This window comes from Bombus terrestris, chromosome 2 (assembly GCF_910591885.1).
Source record: "Bombus terrestris chromosome 2, iyBomTerr1.2, whole genome shotgun sequence".
In the NCBI taxonomy this organism is placed as follows: Eukaryota; Metazoa; Arthropoda; class Insecta; order Hymenoptera; family Apidae; genus Bombus; species Bombus terrestris.
The window spans coordinates 803,613-822,430 of NC_063270.1; the positions used below are offsets into that span (position 1 = coordinate 803,613).

The following is an 18,818-nucleotide window of genomic DNA, read 5'->3' on the forward strand; positions in this document are numbered from 1 at the left end:
ACGTTCTACCGCGCGAGCAGATGTACGATGATTACAATTCAAAGGGAGCACAATGCACGACGGGCGAGTCCTCCATTCAGTTCGAGTAAACCTTCATTGTTTCGGCTCGAAGGATGCGCCGGCTAACGAGGAAAGAGATCTCTGACCATTTAATATAAAGCAACGACATCTATTACATCAGCATCATTTATAGGGAGAAAGTATTTCGCTGCATCCAAGGATTCGTTTCCGCGTGATCGAAGGATCTATCACAGCCGGCTGGCCCTGTTGCAATCAGTCTTTGTCGACGTTAACAATAGGAAAAAGATCCTGCTGACAAAACGTTGAAACTCTTTCGAAAAGCGAAAGAGAAATAATTCTTTCTCCGGAAGAAAAATCTACCATCGGTACGATTTCAGGAATAAAGAGACCCAGGAGAAGGCTTTTAGTAATTGAAGATGTTTTTAAGGCATAAGAATCAGGCTTGAAAAATTGCAGAGATAATTGGTTTTATTACTCCAGTTACTCCCTTCGAGAAAAATATGGACATGGATTCGAAAAAGGTTTCATCTCTTTTATTTTGGTTTATATTTTGGCTTCAAATGCAAGTTTTTATCCGGGAATTTACATTGTTCATATTCCAAAATACTCCGAGAAAGTTCTCAAATTTCCATCGACTCTTCATAATCAGAGAAAACCATCAAATTTTCGACTCGAATCGGAACAATCGACTAGAATTTAAATTGTCGAACTTGCTTTACGTTGTGTCATGTATTGACTTGATTGGACACTAAAATGTTGTGTAAGAAAAAAAGAATTTTTCTGGCTATAGTGGTTGATATGGTATGTGCGTATAATCTACGGTAAGGACCACGTAGCAACGGTAAATTTGTAGAATCGCAGTATTACGCGGCCATGTAAAAACCGGGATGGGTAAGGTAGGGTCAGGGCTGGACAGTGCGATAGCAATGACCCGAACCACAGACGAATGTTGAGCGCCTTACCGTCCGCTCGCTGATAACCTGCCTTCCACGCTTTAACCTCTTTTCGGTATTTATGACCGGTGACTTAAATTCTGAAACGTCAGACACCCGAGAAATTAGCACTAGTGCCAGTGCCGCGAGCTCGCAGGCTGCAGCTGCATCCGGTAAGATAGACACCAACACGAGGAAAATTTGATATTTGCCGTTTTAATCCCGTGTGCAACTCTGCTGCCACGTTGTCTACCTCTTTTTCGAACAACACGGATTTTTCGCGAGCGTCTCGTACCGTTTTGTTCGAGCTGTACCTGAGAACACAAGGTAATAGTCAGCAAGTGCTAGTGAAATATGGGGGGGTGTCAGGGGATAATGTTGTGGCGACGTATGTTCGAATGTGTTGAGTAACGTATAGTTAAAATAAAACAATAGTAAAATAGTGTCATGAATTGCTGAGAGTTATGCGTAGGTGATGATGTTTTATTAAAAAAATGTTTTTTCACGTAGTTCGTGATCTGTTGAAGACAATTTATTTCGAAGACAAATTTTAGGACACTCTTTTTTTTAGAACATAAATCTACATAATTTTTTAGTAATACTAATAAATTTTCCAGAAAAATTTGTAAATACAGTGCATATAATAAAATGATTACAACGTCTCATTTGAATTACTCGAATGGGCAAGAAGAGTTTTATGCACTTAAATTGAGTATATGTACTAGAATCTCATACATTAGATATATTATATCTATCAGTTTCAAAATTATTTAACACTGTCAGTTCCAAAATTATTCACAAGGGAACAATACATTCGAACCTCGAACATTATCGTCCCAGCATTACCTATATCGAAAGATTATCTTTCCGACACACAAATTAAGGGAAGCTTCGTCCGTAGTAATTACTACAGTTTCTTTGCCGCGAACTTCATTATTCCCTTTGAGTTAAAGTTTCAATTAACATCGCTAACTGTTTCTTCCCCCCAATGGATAGTATACCAAAGAAACGCTTGCTCAGGTAATTTTCACGGATAGAACGAGTCAAAATCGCATGGCACGAGATAATTCTGTTTTGCCCCAAGAGTAGTGGTCGAAAGGGGGACTTAAACGGAGGTAAATTTAGGGATACGTTGAGATCGAAAAAAATGACAAGCGTGAAAGCAAGAAAAAGAAAGAAAAGGAATCCATGTACTAAGACGAAGGTCGTAACTCTGTGGACGATAACTGGCTCGCCCTATCCATTTCCCGCCCTTTTGCCCTACTTTTCCATGGTAACTTCCCCTTTTCAAGTAAATCTTTTCTTCTTTCTCCAACCCTTTACGCCTTCTCGAACGATTCACTGCCGCTTTTTAAACCATCGGGGAGTATTAGTCTTAGACAACCATTCGTAGCTTGCTTTCTTCGAAGTAGATCTGGAAAATGGCGCATTTTTATCGTTTGGTCTTCGTTAACGTGGTTACGTTTGCCTAGCTTTAATTTGAGATTGCGAGGATAGTGAGTGAGATTGTCTGAATCAAGACTCTATAATGTTAGGACTGAATTCTATCCACTTATAATTAATTATCTTGCATAATATTTAGTTTCGTTGGTCGATTAAATATGTATAACACTTTGTAATTTAAAACAGTTTTCTCGCAAGTTTGCATTACTTTGTGTAACTTCCAAGATTAGGATCAATATTACATTTCAAAGTAGAATGGAGTATTAAACTACCATTCTGACATTAAGCAATTCCGTTAATTAAGATAATTGCCAGAAAGAAGAATTACCTACTTATCCCTATGTTGATTTTAATTCTTTTTTCCTTTGTATTAAATAATATGAAATGAATATAGATAGGCGAAAAAAATATATCTTCAAAGTGCAAAGGAATGTAAAAAGGAAGAAGAGAGATAGAAAAAGATTACCGTGCTCGAGAAGCATATAAATGTGGGAATAAAATCGCTGGATGTCATTTTATGCAATTTTCGTTTAAGCTATCGTACTGTTTAAACGACTCTTTTCTCTGTTTCTCTTTCAGCCGTTACTTTCCGCCACTGTTGCGGGGACAGAGGGACAAAAATTGCGAAACATTTTCTGAACGATACGGTACCAAAAGTTCTCGCGATATACCGGACACATATGCATGTATACCCTCCCTCTGCTCTCGCAGTCTCATCAGCGCGGCATATAGCGGCCGATTAAACTTCCACAATAATTGCAAACGAGCAAAGCGTTCTCCTTGCCATTCCACGCGACAATATCCGCGCTCGCTAGGCAGATTTAATGGTTTGGGCCCGTTAAAACTGGCACGCCCACTCGCCGACATTTATTCCAATATTTATTTTACCCATTTCCCTCGTTCCAGCACCTTGCTCTTGTCCTCCCTCCTGTTTTGCTCTCTTCCTCCGTCCATTTTCTGCATTGGGGAATGATTATGAGATTAATAGGAATATATATTTTTGCGTGTGTACTGTTCATCTTTGAACGTTTATCTTTTCACGTGCAATGTTTATCTTTGGGATTGGTAAGTGGATTTTAAATGAAATCGATAATTTTAAGCTCGTTTAGGAACACTATTTTATTCGTTCTTCACTTTCTTTTCTATTATATATTTCATTTTGCGCTTGCGTGAAAAGCTATTTTCGTTTTCTGAGCTTGTGTGAAGCATAACAGAGACGATAAAGCAAGTGTATGTATTATCGACAATATTTTCGGGATGTTGAAATCTTCAGTATCATCCACGATTTCACCGTAGTTATAGGAAATTCGAAACCATTTGATGGATAGTCTTTCTCATGGGGTTGAAGTTTCTCGCTCTATCTTTACGAAGTTTCAAGGACTGGCGATAAAAAATAACCACACACTAGTCGAGTATAGCCAGTAAGATGATAGATTAATCGGCTGCCAGAAGGAAATTACCCCTCGCTTGAACTTATCGAATACACTAGTTGATATTAGGAGCTATGACGTACATACTGACATACAGTACATACTCGCTTGGATATACATATTTCATTCTTACCAATACGTTTTGTGTTTCTTTTATCATTCGGAATTTTTACGTTGCCTTCGCTAGACCTTCCAATTTATATTCTATACCTTGCGAATCGTTTTGCTCGATATAAATAATTTATTCTTTTAAATTCTCTCGTATATATTGCGTAATAAACGGACAGCGAGGGAGCTGGTCGTAAAATATTTATCAAGAAGTCTCCGGGAACCGTGGTATATTCTTTCACAAAGAAACGAGAGCAGCGGATTTTTTTAAAGCTCGAAGGAGGTTTATCCAGCTTCTTTCGCGCGACAATTTCATTTTTGTAACCGTGAAGAGTGGGCGAGTAAACTGGAAAACCAAGATAGAAGGGCGCGCGTGTGTGTATACGTGACGTAGGTCTTTCAGGTTTAGGTTCTTGCGGCTGCAAAGAAATCGAGAATGGAGGGTGAGAATAGGATCCAGCCTCCGAGCGATGAAACTATAAAGTCACCGCTAGTAAGTTGTAAAATTATAAGTCTTCCGGTATTTACATAATGCTACGGGATAGTAAGTGTTTCCATTACCATTTCTCCTCTATCCGCTCTTATTTCCGCTAACGATCCGCTCGGTGTTTTCCATTCACCTCCTCAGCTCCTATGGCTTATATTTTTCCACGCCAAGTTGTTCTTCGTTGGACACGCAACTGCCTGTATGCTCGAGTCTTCAATTCACGAAACTTATCGCGTTCCTTCCATCTTCCGAATATAATGAAATTTGCTGCGTTCTCTCAAATTCAAGACGAAACGAGTTGGTTAAATTTGGCGAAACTTCGATGTAGTAATTACAAGCATGGCCTTTGGCAATTCATCTTTCGCAACATCGTAGACAATCCAACTTCTTCTCTTATTCCTATCCGTGTAATAAGACGAAAGAATATTCTTCGGTAAAAGAGGGGGTAAGTGGTACGTTTGGGAGCGTCGTCGGAGACACTGGTCTCCAGCTGAAGTGTCTTGTTTGCACGATAATGCGCTCATTAGGGAATGGGACCGAGCGTAGCGGAGCGTAATAAAATTTCAACAGCTCGGCCAGCTCTTAGGCCGATACCCGTTCAGCAGCGGTAGAAACGGGATATCAGGAAACTTCAATTCCCTCTTTCGGCGTTTCCGGCCAAGCTGCAGCAAGTGAGCTGCCGCTGATGCAACTTCATTCGAATAAGTGGTTCCCCTTTGCCTTCGTGTATCTTCTGTTCCTTTTTTCGTTCTCTCTATTTATCTATGTCTTTCTCTCAGCCCGTTTGCTTCGTCCTCCTTTTTCAACAGTCGTTTAGCTCTTCTCTGCCTGAGGTTTGGCCTTCTACCGATCTCTTCGGGTCTCCCTACCTTAGTTACTCTCTTTCTCTCTCTTTATACTTATTCCTCCCCTTCCTCGTCCCTCGTCTGCCAGTAGTTCTTTCACGAGGTACGTTTCCGCCGACGGAATCGAGGCGAGTCATTTATTTAATTTTCGAGATCCAGCCAGTTTTATTTTCATCCATGGGACTTCATACACTTCGCTGATTAGCCAGGCTTCCGAGCAGCCGAGGATCGCGAGCTATCCTCCGCCTCCCATGAGATGAGAGGGACACAGGGATGATCGCGAACCAGAGGGTGAGATTAGAAAGAGAGAGAGAAAAAGAGAGAGAGAAAGAGAGAGAGAGAAAGAGAGAGAGAGTGGGTTGAGTTTCAGGCACCACGAGGTGGAAGGACTTGCGCCAAGGGGTTTGCGTTACTCACCGGATATAGAGAGGTCTAAGCCCAGCCATCACTGAAATTACCAGAGTTTACCTCTTCTGCCGTTTCCGCTGTATTCAGCTTTCCCATTCTCCCGTCCTACCCGTCGTACCTCTTCCACCTACACCATCGTTTTGTCTCCTTCTTCCTCTATTCTCCAAACGAAGCCTGACTACTTGCGAGCGCCGTTTTTCCGTTGCGAAATTTTCTCCGCGCAGCTTTATTATATTGCGATCGTGTTATTAAGATGCTCCGTCTAAATGCCATTCTCTCTTGTTCTCTTTTTTCCGCCTCGATCTCCTCGCATTGCCGTTGAAACAACCACTGGTAATTAGTTTCGCCACGATACGATGTTTCTGTTGCCGTGATTTCAACGAAACGCGTTCTCGTTGTCATTTACGAGGCGATCCTTGCAGTTCGCTATATCGTTGCTTATTTTTCACTTGTTTTCTCGTTAAATGATCGCAATTTGTCTCGAATCGAAGCGTCGAAAACAATCGAAGAAAGGCTTCCGTGATTTTTTCGTGCCACTGGAATCCGTCAATCAATTTTTCGAGAAAAAGGAAGAAAACGTATCTTATACAGTTTCCAAAATCTCTTTCATCGAGTGCGGCTCGTATCCTTATTTACCGAACTTTTCAATGTGGGAGCAGTGTGCGAGCTTCCTTATACTTGCATTAGTTTTATTTTTGTCGCATCGCAATGATAGAAATGAATTGAAGAAAGTACAGATCTCGTTCGGACCTGTAAATTGTAATCCAGTTTTTCTCCTTTTAGCTATTTAACCTTGACAATTTTTAGAAAATTTGTATAAACCATTAGCCGTATGTTCCTTCAGAGGAAAATCAAATCCTTTTAAACGAGTTTAATGTAATTTATATTATTCGAAAGTAGTCTGTATAAGATCCGAGTTCAGTGTTGTAAGAAGCACAAAATTACAAAGGAGGTTTAAACAATTCACGTGCTTCTGAGTTAATAAACTTGAAAATACGTCGTCTTTATGGCTTACAACGATAATATTTGTTTCCTAATATTAATATCGTATATAAACAATAGTAAATATTGTGATAATTTATGATCAGGTTGAAGATATTGTACGCAATGCAAAAAAGGGTACTTTATTCTTATTATCTGCATAAATTTCACGATTGTTTTATCCTAACGTTTATAAAATTATCACTCTAAAATACCTGCCGGCTTTGTTCGATTCATATTTCACGGATAATTATGTTGCAACATTACCTCTTTGTTAATGAATTTCAAACTATCGAAAGATGCATCAGTTTAATTTATACACATACAATAGATTCTCCCTGGAATTATTTCGTATGGAATAGTTAGATATAATTTAGTATGTTGATAATTTTATCGTTGTGTTAAAAATTGTAATAAACATTTTTGCTCCACTGTTCCTTTCAATTGAAATTCTGTAAAATATTCTGGCACAGTGTTGGCGATCGTGAATTGACATTACCGATTTGAACAAATACGAAAAATGTCGCTGATGAAAGGATCTTTTTCGTAGAAACGGTGTGGCGTGCCCGACGCGGGACATTCATATTTTATCAACCTCCTTATCAATTTCTTAACCACGACCGTGCCATTTTTCAGCTGTCTTCCCCATTCCCTCTGTATACCATCTCTTTCCAATTCTTCCGTCCTCCAAACACGCTTTAAAAAGAACATTATTCCCGGCGCATTTTTGTGCTTGTAAGTCTACAAAATAAACATATTTCAAAGCGTATGGTAAAACGTTTTCAACATCCTCGGTACCTTAAATTTATTAACCATTAGCGTCGTGAAGAAAATGAACAAAAAAAATACTTACAGATTTGAGCAAGATAAATTGCTTAATATAAGACAAAATTTTTGTCTCTCCTGTTCAAATTCTTTTTCGAATAAAATTTTGTATATTATTTAAAACTAGGTAGTCTTGAGAAACATTCAAACTGCTTTCTTACTTTTTCAAGAAAAATCGTTTCTTCGACAGTTGATGTGCAATTTTAGCTTTGTGAATACGGGCGTTCATGATTTTGCACGGTTGCTTTGGTGGAACCTCTTTTAGCGGAATTTATTTTGTCGGTCGGTTAACAAAATTTATTGAAAATATGATAACGAGTTTCAATGCGTTGTCGCAAAGGAAATAAATATCGTTCCTGTTTCCTGTACGTTCCATTTTTCATGCCAAATATGAACACGTACGATTTAACGGTACTGTGTACAACCATGTTGACGTAAATATATGTCTGTCGATCAATAGCTGTTTGTAAAAACCGTCTATACGTGTTCAGAAATTCGGATCGCCCGTCTAGGAAGCATAGCAGTGCAAAATGTGAAAGACATTCTAATTCTATTGTTCCCTTTCTTTCAAATTCAAACACCAAAAAATATCCCTAGATAATATAAAAATTATAGACTTTTACTTGAACTTACAAATTAATAGTTACACGTTCCATACTTTACCTGTACAACTGCCATTACTTGCTCAATTTATTTTTAAGCTTGTTAATGGGTTCTCGTCTAAATTACGAGAGTAACAAGCTCTGACATAGTTATTCTATTGAAACAAGTTTACAGAAGTTTCTGAAACCTTTATAGCCGGAATTATATATTGGCATAGTTTTCAGAACACACGAACAATCACGTCTGTATGCAGGATGTTTCGTAACATGTGGAATCCATTTCGGTGATAAATGGGTGATACGAAAGTAATGAAAAAACTTTGTGCGAATATTTATATCTTATTGCAAATTGGTAGTGCTAAATTAAAACGATGTATTCTATTGCACTTTACTCCCGAATTCTATATAGTAATTTTTATATATTTTTGTAAATTAACAAGTTTTAAGGTGTTATAATCGAGAAATAGTCTGGCTTGTATCCTCGATATAATGCGATGCAGTGAATCGTAATATACGAAACAAAATCTAATTTCTTTCTATATATGCCTCATCGTTTCCTCATAATGAAGCATATAATTACCACTTGTTTCAAACGTTGTTTAAACTTCTCATACCGGTAAGCATTACATGGTGCTTGTTTTACATGATGATTCGTAGTACATGGTAAAAAGTTACGCAATGCAAAGTATAATACAACGCTTCAGTTGTACGGTTTCGACAAAGAATAACATGAAACTTAATTATTACATTTATATGAACTCTAAGTCCCGCATAATATTGTTTTGAATAACTTGAAACGAACTAACTGTATTCTAGAAACTCTTGTATACACGTATAAATATTCTTTTGTATCGCGTAAATATAAAGAAATATAATAATATATAATAATTCTGATATTTTATTTCTTATTACTAAACTGTGGTATTCATATCTTTATAAACATAATTAGACATAAATTTTAAAGAATGGTAGCCAAATAAAGGAAGAATTTAAATCTACTGAATATTATGATGTGTATTATATTTTAGATATTCCATATTATTGAATGCCATGAGCATTCTGCAAATTCTTGCACTTCGAAATGTTTCACGAATGAACAAACATCTATAGTCTACTCATTATATTCTTGCTACTTTTATGATTTCTTAAGGGAACATCGTTCGTAAATTAATTTAAGGAAAATACATGCTACATTTTCTTACTATCGCCACAGAGTAATTTCTCAAACATTATTTTCTGATCACTGTATATATTCTCTAACATTTTCAAGATATCATTAATAACATCGAATAATTTCTTTCTGCTTATAGATGGTGACAAGAACAAAGAAGATATTCGTCGGTGGACTATCGGCACCGACGACGCTGGAGGACGTGAAAAACTACTTCGAACAGTTCGGCCCGGTGAGTACACGCACCGAATGATGTTGATTAATGACAGTACGCGTAAATCACGACGTACGCAGACCACGAAACTCATGGTGACAAACATTCGACACCAAAATCGTATATCACTGACAGTTTGTCGCGTGTCAGAACTCGCTCGCAGGCGAAATCATTGAGCGTGTTGCTTCGCTCGGTTTTCTCGTCACGGTCCAAGCGGGCAGCCTGGGTGATAATCATTGCCGCGAGACCATAGGAATCATCATTTTTGGCGAGCGTGCCAACGCGACCGACACATTGCTCGATTCAGCGTTTTGCTTATTTTACGTGTGTTGCCCTAATCCGACTCGAACGCGATATTTGACAGGACCAATGACTGTAAAAAGCTCACACCTCCCGCAAATCCCGTGATTCAGGACGTTTATCGTTTCAATGATTCTGATACGTTCGCGTTTGCTTTATGCGTCTATCATTTGACTCGCATGTTTAGTGAGCAAATATTATTGTACTGAATTCTTAGGAATTCTAAGACTTTTTATTTTTTAAGGATTAGTAATTCTTCGATTAAAATAAAATAAAATGTAGATTTTGGGGTTTAGTATTTAGTATTTAAAACGTTTGTTTTTGTTTGTATTCAATAATATTAGGATTAACTATGTTTTGAATAGTCAAATTCGCGACATTTTTGTTTGAGAACATAATAAAGTTCTGAAATCTTTATCTAACTTTAGCATAAGAAAATCCCAAATTCTGTCGAGTACTATCGTCTAGCAGATAGTTTCGCATTAGAAAAAGACGAATTCAAGCATAGTCACTGTAATTACAAATTCTAAAATTTTGTTTCTCTTTTATTATCCGCGATGATTCTCCGAGAAGCGTTGATACGACTGAAACGGGCAATCTTAGTATTCGAAGTGGCACATCTCACGGTTGAATCGTTGGCAAATACGTTGGCTGTCGAGAGTCAATCAGAATTTTGGCAACTGAACGTGGCCCACGTATCACATTGGTCGTGTTAAATCCCTTCTCGTCGCGTTGTACATTCTGGAACGCTCTCGAGACGACCCCACTCGGCGCCGGTTAAGTGATTAGGAATCGGTAGAAGGACCACCTGAGACGAGAATTTCTGCTAATTAGCCTTTATCGACCTTTGGCGAGACTGCGCGGACCATTACGCGTTATTGTGCGAACTTCTCCGGCTTCTATCGCCTCGATAATAGCCGTCGCGATTCATCGGCCTCGGTGTATGAGACAGATAATGGTACTTGAGCTTGATTTATGAGTTGGTGGCAGTCGGCCGAAATCGTTCCACGTTCTGGCGATAACGTAAATAGAATTAACGGTTTGGTAATTGGTAATAACGACTACGATTTGCCTTTTTCTCTACCCTTCGTCTGTTCCGGGACATAAAATTGACATAGTGGACGAACGTACAGCTGGTTTCGAAAGCATTATACGGGGAAAATAGTTGTCTACCACTCGGGTTTATCGTCTCTTTATTTGCGATTGCTCTTGTAGTTTAAAGCTTAGAACTAGTATATCTCGCTTTTGACGACGAATGCTAGATGTTTCGATTGTTTCGTTTTATATGCCATGTGATTGTTTTCTAATTATTACAATTTCTTTTTCTTTTTGTTAAAATAGTTTAGGCAGGTTCGTTTAAGTATTTGTCCTAAAATATAATTATTATTACTATTATTGACTAGAAGATTTTATATATGTTCTCATAAGATCGTATATACGTTTATTTATTTACGAGGGAAGATTTCTTAATATACAGAGACGTTGCTAGCATTAAATCACACGGAAAATACGACACCATAGCGGTAACAAGATTAATAAAAGAAAGGAAGGCCGTGTATTACTGGAACAATGTAGACTGTCGTAAAAATTGAATAGGTTATCACAGCGCGAATAAAACAGGGAGGACACTAAAACGTAATACACCGCGATTGTCTTTCGTTAATAAAGCAAAGACTTTAAAAACTTTATTTCGCAAATAATTCTGCAAATTTACAACCTCTACATAATCGCGGATATAAGAATCGATAGCACCTATTCCGAGTCTCACACTCGTCGCAATTTAAATTTAAACCTCAGAAACGATTAAATAATGTGTATTTCCCATAGCTTGTAACACTGTCGATAGCTTCGAATAAAAAGAATTGTTCCCGTCAAACATCAGTCAACGCGGAACCCATTCGAAATCATAATTCCGTAAAAGTATACTTTTCTCTGATCGTATATCGTGATGCACGCGAAAATTCTGAAGCAAAAGTTCACTGGAAATGCGGCAAAGTTTTCGTTTTGCAGTCGACGTTTTTCGAAAGTGTCGTCTGGTTTGAGTGCGAGATGCGAGAGCGGTTAGAAAAGGGAGAAACACGGAAAAAAGGAAAAAAAATAGGGAAGATCGTGAAATTCGACGGTTGTCCACGGTTTGTGGCATGAGCCAGGAATGGATTTGAGATATCAAGGCGAGGCACTATCTCCGGCCTCTTGACTCATCCCAACCGCGACGATCTTTCTCTTTTTCAACCTTCTTTTCGCCGTTGAAAGTCTCGTCCGGTTCCGAATGCGGAGTTTCCTGTTCACAATGGTTCGAGCTCGCCTCCCTCGTGAGTCTGGCCCACATACGGAAATACGAGCGGACACACATCGTGTTCAGATACACGTAGAACTGTATGCGAATTGTCCTTCTCGTATGTACGATTATGAGATTGCAAATAGACAATATCGAAAACGTCGATACCAGTGAAATGGATAAATTGATCTTTAGAAAAATATTTAAATTCTGTATGAAATATGAAATGTGTCCACTTTGCAATTCACTGTAAAATTGTGGGACATTATTCCTTTGTGATTTTAGTACAGATCCTTTCCTTCCCGTTTCCCTCTGTAAATCTTCATTCTCTTAGTCCTGTGTACTTTATTGAAACCATTCGCACAAGTTTCTTTCCGAAACGTAACTCTTGGTTTCAAAAAACTTCATTAGGAATTCCTTGCATGCAAAAAATTAAAAAGGAAGTCAGGAAGATGATATACCGACTCTACGTTTTATATCTTTTCTCGTTTCATAGAATACTGATTTAAATAGATTAGCATTGATCGAACTGGTGGGTTCATTCTCTAGTTAGCCCATCGGCACTAACGCACGAGTGATGTGCACGTAGTCGCAAATTCACTACGTCGAGCACGTCTGTACAAACAACCTCGTTCATGCTTGACTCGCAAACACATGAACTGCAGACTGAATCCAACCGTATCCTTATATCGTTTGCTGGCCGTTTCAGGTCAGTCTGCTTCTCGGCAACCCTGGATATCCCGCGCTGATTAGCGGGATAAAGAAGGGTGAAACGGAGGTCTTCGTCGGTGAAATAGCCACGGCACGAGCCGCCTGATAAAGTTAATGGTATTGCTGGTAATTTCGTTATATTCAGTTTCTTCGCGAAATCTTAGATTGGAACTCGTAAAAGAATTGCGATTATTTCATCCTTTCTTAACGATGTTAGCTTTTCGTAAGATTTTCTTTTGCGTTTGATAGAAAGTAGAAAAATTTCTGCCTTTTGTGAAGCGATGATTTAATATTTATATATTTATAACATTGTCAAATAATGAATACTGTATTTATTACTGTATTAGCGCTTGATATAGATCTCTATTTGTTTAAAAAACCAACGAAATGAAGGAAATTACACATTAACAAATTCTCGTTTAACCTTTCCTTTTCAAAAATTGCTTATTTTAATAATATAATGAAGGTATGCTACAGTAGGGAAAATTTGACCATTATCACAATAGGTATCAATTTATAAACATAATTAGATATTTCTATAATATAAGTCGAGAAAAGAATTGTAAACATATTCGACATCGTACACATACATCCAATTGTTACTGTTATGAAATTTTATTTCTTAGTAAATTGCGAACCAAGTTCCATCAAACATTCTATCATATTTATACGTCGTTGCAGTACCTTTCGTCTTTTAACCTCTTTCGTCTTTTATCCATTGGATAAAGTGGTCAAAACGGAGAAAGGAAGGATGACGAATGAGAGAAGAAGAACGAGCGGAGGAAATAAATCCTTATCCGCGAAATGGCGGAGCTATGAGTTGTTCGAGCGAGCTGATGATATTTCCAGTAACTGCATTATATTTATTTGTATCGTGGAGTTCCTTCACGCGAAAGGAACAATGTATCGAACCCAGGACTGATAGCAAACACCGATACGATCGAGGACGTAAACCTTATCAAGGATTTGCCCCATAAATCCATCCTGTCGATCGGCGAAAGGAACAAGCACGTTTTTCACGGATTAGTGCCGTCTTATATCGAGCGTAATGTATTTTTCGCGTTTAAATGGGAATTCATTCGACGCGGTTGCACAGTTTATTCTTTGAGAAACGAAACGGTAACAGCTCTTTGTATTTCACGCGATAGAAACTTCTTTCACGATAGATAGTCGAGATTATCTCTTGGAATACATTTCCAGAAGTCTTTTCAGCCACGTCCCAAATAATCAATAACAATGCTGATAATATTAATATAAGAATAATCGAATATTTGGAATTACGATGTACGAAGATATAATATCGAACCAACGAAATCAACGATTCGTGTAAGAAGGGAAAAAGAAGAAGAAATACGGAGAAAGAAACGCTATTTTGTCCAAGGCTAGTTTCATGAATTTTTATGTGTCGTGTAACCACCAGTACCGCACTGGATACCCAAAACCGTACGTAATTAGCCCGCGAGTAATTCACGGCATCGACACGAATCCCACTTGCCGTAAATCGTAACCTTTTCCATGGATCGTGGTGCCGGTGACTTCGACTCCGCTGCACGCCGAAAGCCGCGCGATTTAAAACTTAGATGAGGGTATTCGACGACGTTACTTGAAAAATGAATGGGGATCCCAAAGAGGCACGGCTTAATTGCGCTCGCTTTCAACTTCCGACATCTTTCGTTCGACAGCCAGGAATGGGTAAAAGAGACGGACAAAGAGGTCCAAAAGACGAAGAGAGAGTCGAAGAGACGGTGCAGGTGGTGCACCAGAGTCGAGACCTCTTTGACGCAGTGCTTAACGGTCGACTTGAAATTAAGAAATTAAGAATTAACGCGTCGTGGGATTGGTTGGCCAGTCCCTTCTTTTCTTTTTGCTTTCTTTCTTTCGTTCCACCCACCTTTTCCTCTATTTTTTTTTCTTTTCTTCGTACCTTCCATCTCTCTTGGAACTATCGTCTCGACGAGCTCGTTTAATTCCAGGCCGCAAAGCGAACTTTGCTTCCGAGCGATCGCTTATCGATGAAGGGCTCTGCCAGGTCTTGCAAGCCTTCGAGAAGTTTACCCTTCGTTTCCCTAAGCTCGCTGAAAAGACAATTACGTCATCGAGATTGGTCGATTGGAAGCATGAAGATTACTTCGTTTTATCGGTACACCGGCTCCGCTCGAGAGAAACTTAGCTTCAACTTTCACCATCGTGGTTTATTGCGTTTACTCGTCATCATTCGCTTCGTTTAGTTGAACAGTGTCGAGTTTATAACGGTGCACGTTACACGAAACGTCCCTCCAGAACCACTGTTTTTTAATGGAGCGAATGTTTGGAAAACAGGGGCACAAGTAGTAATGGACTTCGTTGATCAGACAGGAGATGGGAATGGTTCGCGATTCTATTTATCACACCTTGGATTGCTCTTTTATCCTCGTGTTTTTTACTTTACGCTTTTTTCTTCTACGTTTGTTACGTCGTTTGTCCAGTAAAAAGTAGGGTTCTTTCCAGGTGAATAATTCTTTTAAATAAACTTCCTCTTTTCCTCGACATTTGCCAAGCTTCCACTTAATTATTACCAAGGGCAACGCGCTTCTACTTAGAATTTATGGAGCAATTAACCACGTGGCAGTCTAATCTCAGTAAACAGTTATTTAGTATCTCATGAAACAAATGTAGCAGAAAGCTTTCCTCTTACTTTCCACACAATGTTTTTCTATAAAACGAAGCAGTGTTAAATCTAAAAAATATTCTGCAAAGTGCTTCACGTCCGTCAGAGAAACTCCTTAACTCTAATAATAATAATAGCAACAGAAGCAATTCTTGCAACTCAATGTCACGCTGTATACACAGAAATCACGATAACGTGACAACATAAGGCATAACGTGACAAATCGTACATATGTATATCGTACCGGGCCATTTACATGAATCGCTCATAATCGTTGAACGCGATCCTCTCTCACCTGTAGAGTACCGTCCGGCCGTAGGTAGTTGGAGATAGAGCGGGATTTCTCGAATGTGACAGGCTACGCGCTTGCGTGGATGAATAAATAAATTTAATGGCGCTTGTCACGTAGCAAAACGGGATAAATTCCGGGCGTCTGACAGCCATTTAAAACAATGCCGTCGCGAATACACGCCATTTGTAACCCGGTGCTTTTGTTTCACGTTGCTATTCATTCCGGTGCCCCCACCTCCCCCACTCATACTCTCCGTCCTTCCGCCTCCGCCGCCCCCGCATTCTATATCCGCCGACACCACCATCGTCCGACCAATGCTAACCGAACGAAACCGTGTTGCTAGATAGCTGGTGCCGTTGATAGCGACGCCGTGCACTTTCTGTCCGATTCACGATTCATTTTTTATCGCGATAAAAACGCAATTAAGGCGATTCGATAAGGCGCGAATTGCCAGAGGCGGTGGCGCATTGTGAGCTTCATCCTCCAACGACCTTTCACACCAAGTGACCGGGATATTCATCGGGTTTCGGCCACTGGAAACAATCGGGGGCTGTTATTCGTGGAAAAATTGCCACTTTCGTGGTATGGCGTACAGTATAACGAGGGGAATCTGTCGGTTGCCAATGGGTCGCAATAAATCCGCTATTATCGCGGCCGGCTCGCGGTTTAATTGCTCCCCGAGACGTCTAGCCCCGCATCGATTTTACCATTAACATTTTTGAATGTTACCTATCTCTCGCCCTCTCTCGTTTTTTCTCTTACAATTCCTTCCAACTATGGCGATCCGGTACACTCGAAACGTTACCGCATAAAAAGGGAAGCGATTCGTTGTCCGGTTCTTATTCCGTCGTTTTTACCAGTGTACCAATGAGAGAATTTAATTGCGAACTAGAAAGAAAGTAACTGAGGATTTAAACGGTGCTCGCGTAAAGTGATTACCCTTTTTTCACATCGGACTATGTGTTTGTATAAAGTTTCAGATCGTTCTTAGGATACTGCAAATAATTTCACTCTCCCGTCTCTTTCTCGAAATACTTACGCGAGAGAACGTAGACGGGCGAGGATAGATCGCGCGTTTAGGGGACGAGGCGAAAGCATTGCTTCTTCGAGGATGAAGGAAGCCGGCCGAGCGTAGGTGTTGGGGCGCGTGGAATGAAATTTATGAAGGTCTTTTATTCCAGCACTTTGGGGGTCGACTTAAGTTTGGGCAATTTATTAATTTCCTCGTGTTTCGGTACCGTCGCCACGACACGACCTACTCCACCCCTTGAAAAAGAGATCACCCCCACTCTCGCCGAGCGGTTTTCCTCTTAGTCGGTTAAACTCGTCTTTCTCTGACGATAAGATATTCGTGTCGGTCCATGGATTTCTTCGAGACCTCGAGGAGAACTTTGCGCGAATTATCTAAAGACATATTTTACGTGGAACGTCGGATCGTTGGATTATAAGTAATCGAGGGAATTTTCCTTCTTCGAGTAGAATGAAATGAGATTATTTATTCATAGCGAACAATATCCCGTATATACCGATTAGTTTTCTGAAAATCCTCCTATACTGCTTAATAATTTTTTAATCCTGATTCTTGGACATAATAAGAAAAAATAATTGCAACGCCAAATATTTCTTTGAAAGTAATTTATTTTATTATTTGACTATCGGCTTTTCCGAAAAAGGGAAATTTTAATTTCGCAGTACGTTGGATAAGCGATTTAATATCGCTTAAACATTTTTTAATTCGACTATTCCCATGTCGACGAGAGAAAAATATTTCGCGTCAATTGCGGCATAAAATCGTCACATAATTGTCACGTTAACTGCAATTTCCAAGGGAAATTTCTATGAAAGAATAATTTAAAAATTAACACAAAGCCGGTAGTAACGTATTCGATAACGATTAAAATCCTATTGTAAAAGAGTCTTTTCATTAAAAATGCTTACGGTCCCAGCGCGTGGCAGGGTGCAAGAAAATTTCCAGCCGAAAAATTAAAAACATTATCCTAATTGCGCTCCAGAGTGTCGCAATTAAAATGTTGCCTGTTCAAAATGAAAATGTGTCATGCTCTAAAGCGTCGGCCGTTTTGTTCCGTTTTCCATTCATATTTCCTCTAATTAGTTCATACAATCGAACCACTGTTCTATTAATTCCTTCGATTCTATTAATTTAATCCGTTATTAATTCACCCGTTCCTCTTCTTCTGTGTACCGCGAGTTCGCTTCATCCTGAAACGCAATTAACTTTGGCGTTTACTCGTTTCTTAAAATGCCCGTTTCACGCTGGGACGCTCGTCACGACTAGTTTACTTCTGCCATCTACCAACGCTGTTTTCTGACACAATGCCCGTTACTAGAAACTCTTTAAACTTCTTGCAAAATACTTCGGAAATCAACACTTTTGTGCTCTCGGTTTCTCAAATTCCAATCGCCATTGTATCGTAGCATCACTGAAAGTTTGCCAAAATATTGAAACATCGCGTCGGGTCAAGTACGATTCTCTTATCCTACACAGTGGCGTGGGCGTCGCTTCTGACGTCTCAGAGACTACCTCGCGCACTACAACGTCACCACGACGCTGGCTAACCAGCGTCGAAAGCTCGTACGAAGGTTTCATCTGTGCGCGAAGTTTCGCGTTTCTTGGACAAAAAGGGGCTTGAGGGGTGCGGGAAACGAAGGACAGACGAGGAAAGAGAGAAAGGACGAGAGACGGCGACTCGCAACTCGTATGCTCGGTTGTCGCAGCTTTTGTCTGGCGATGCAAGCATCATTAGCGTCGGACGTAATGAGCACACTAATCACCAACAGACTGCGTTGCGCCGTGGCTGAAGCACCCCAGCAGCTGAAGGAAAAAAAGCATCGCGTCTTGCCGGAGACGCGACAGCACGGCGTGATGGCAAGAGAGAAAAGCCGAAGAGGGCAAGTGGCAGAAGTGCGCGCACGAAGGGAGAAGCACCGGGAGTATACGTGCGCGGAGAAATCCACAGCAGAAGAGTAGTTTCCCCGCGGGAAACGCGGATAAGGGTGGTCCAAGGATGGGTTGATTGTTGTTGTGCGAAAATCGGTTGATTGTCGTTGCTGTCAGGAAAACCGACGTTGCTAGCGATATCGTTGACGATGTCTGAGCTGCGA

At 39.7% G+C, this 18,818-nt stretch overlaps 1 protein-coding gene across 8 annotated transcripts in view; it reads left to right on the forward strand.

Annotated features, from left to right (window-relative positions):
- Positions 1-18,818, forward strand: part of LOC100650714 (RNA-binding protein Musashi homolog Rbp6) — a 777,530-nt gene that overhangs the window by 551,242 nt on the left and 207,470 nt on the right. For 7 of the 8 annotated variants that reach the window (XM_048412611.1, XM_048412610.1, XM_048412616.1 and 4 more), the window contains one exon: positions 9,393-9,485. In XM_048412611.1, the coding sequence (XP_048268568.1) occupies positions 9,393-9,485 (93 nt within the window). Of the gene's footprint in view, positions 1-9,392; positions 9,486-18,818 lie in introns of those variants that run through there. The other variant, XR_007226527.1, reaches the window with a different exon arrangement.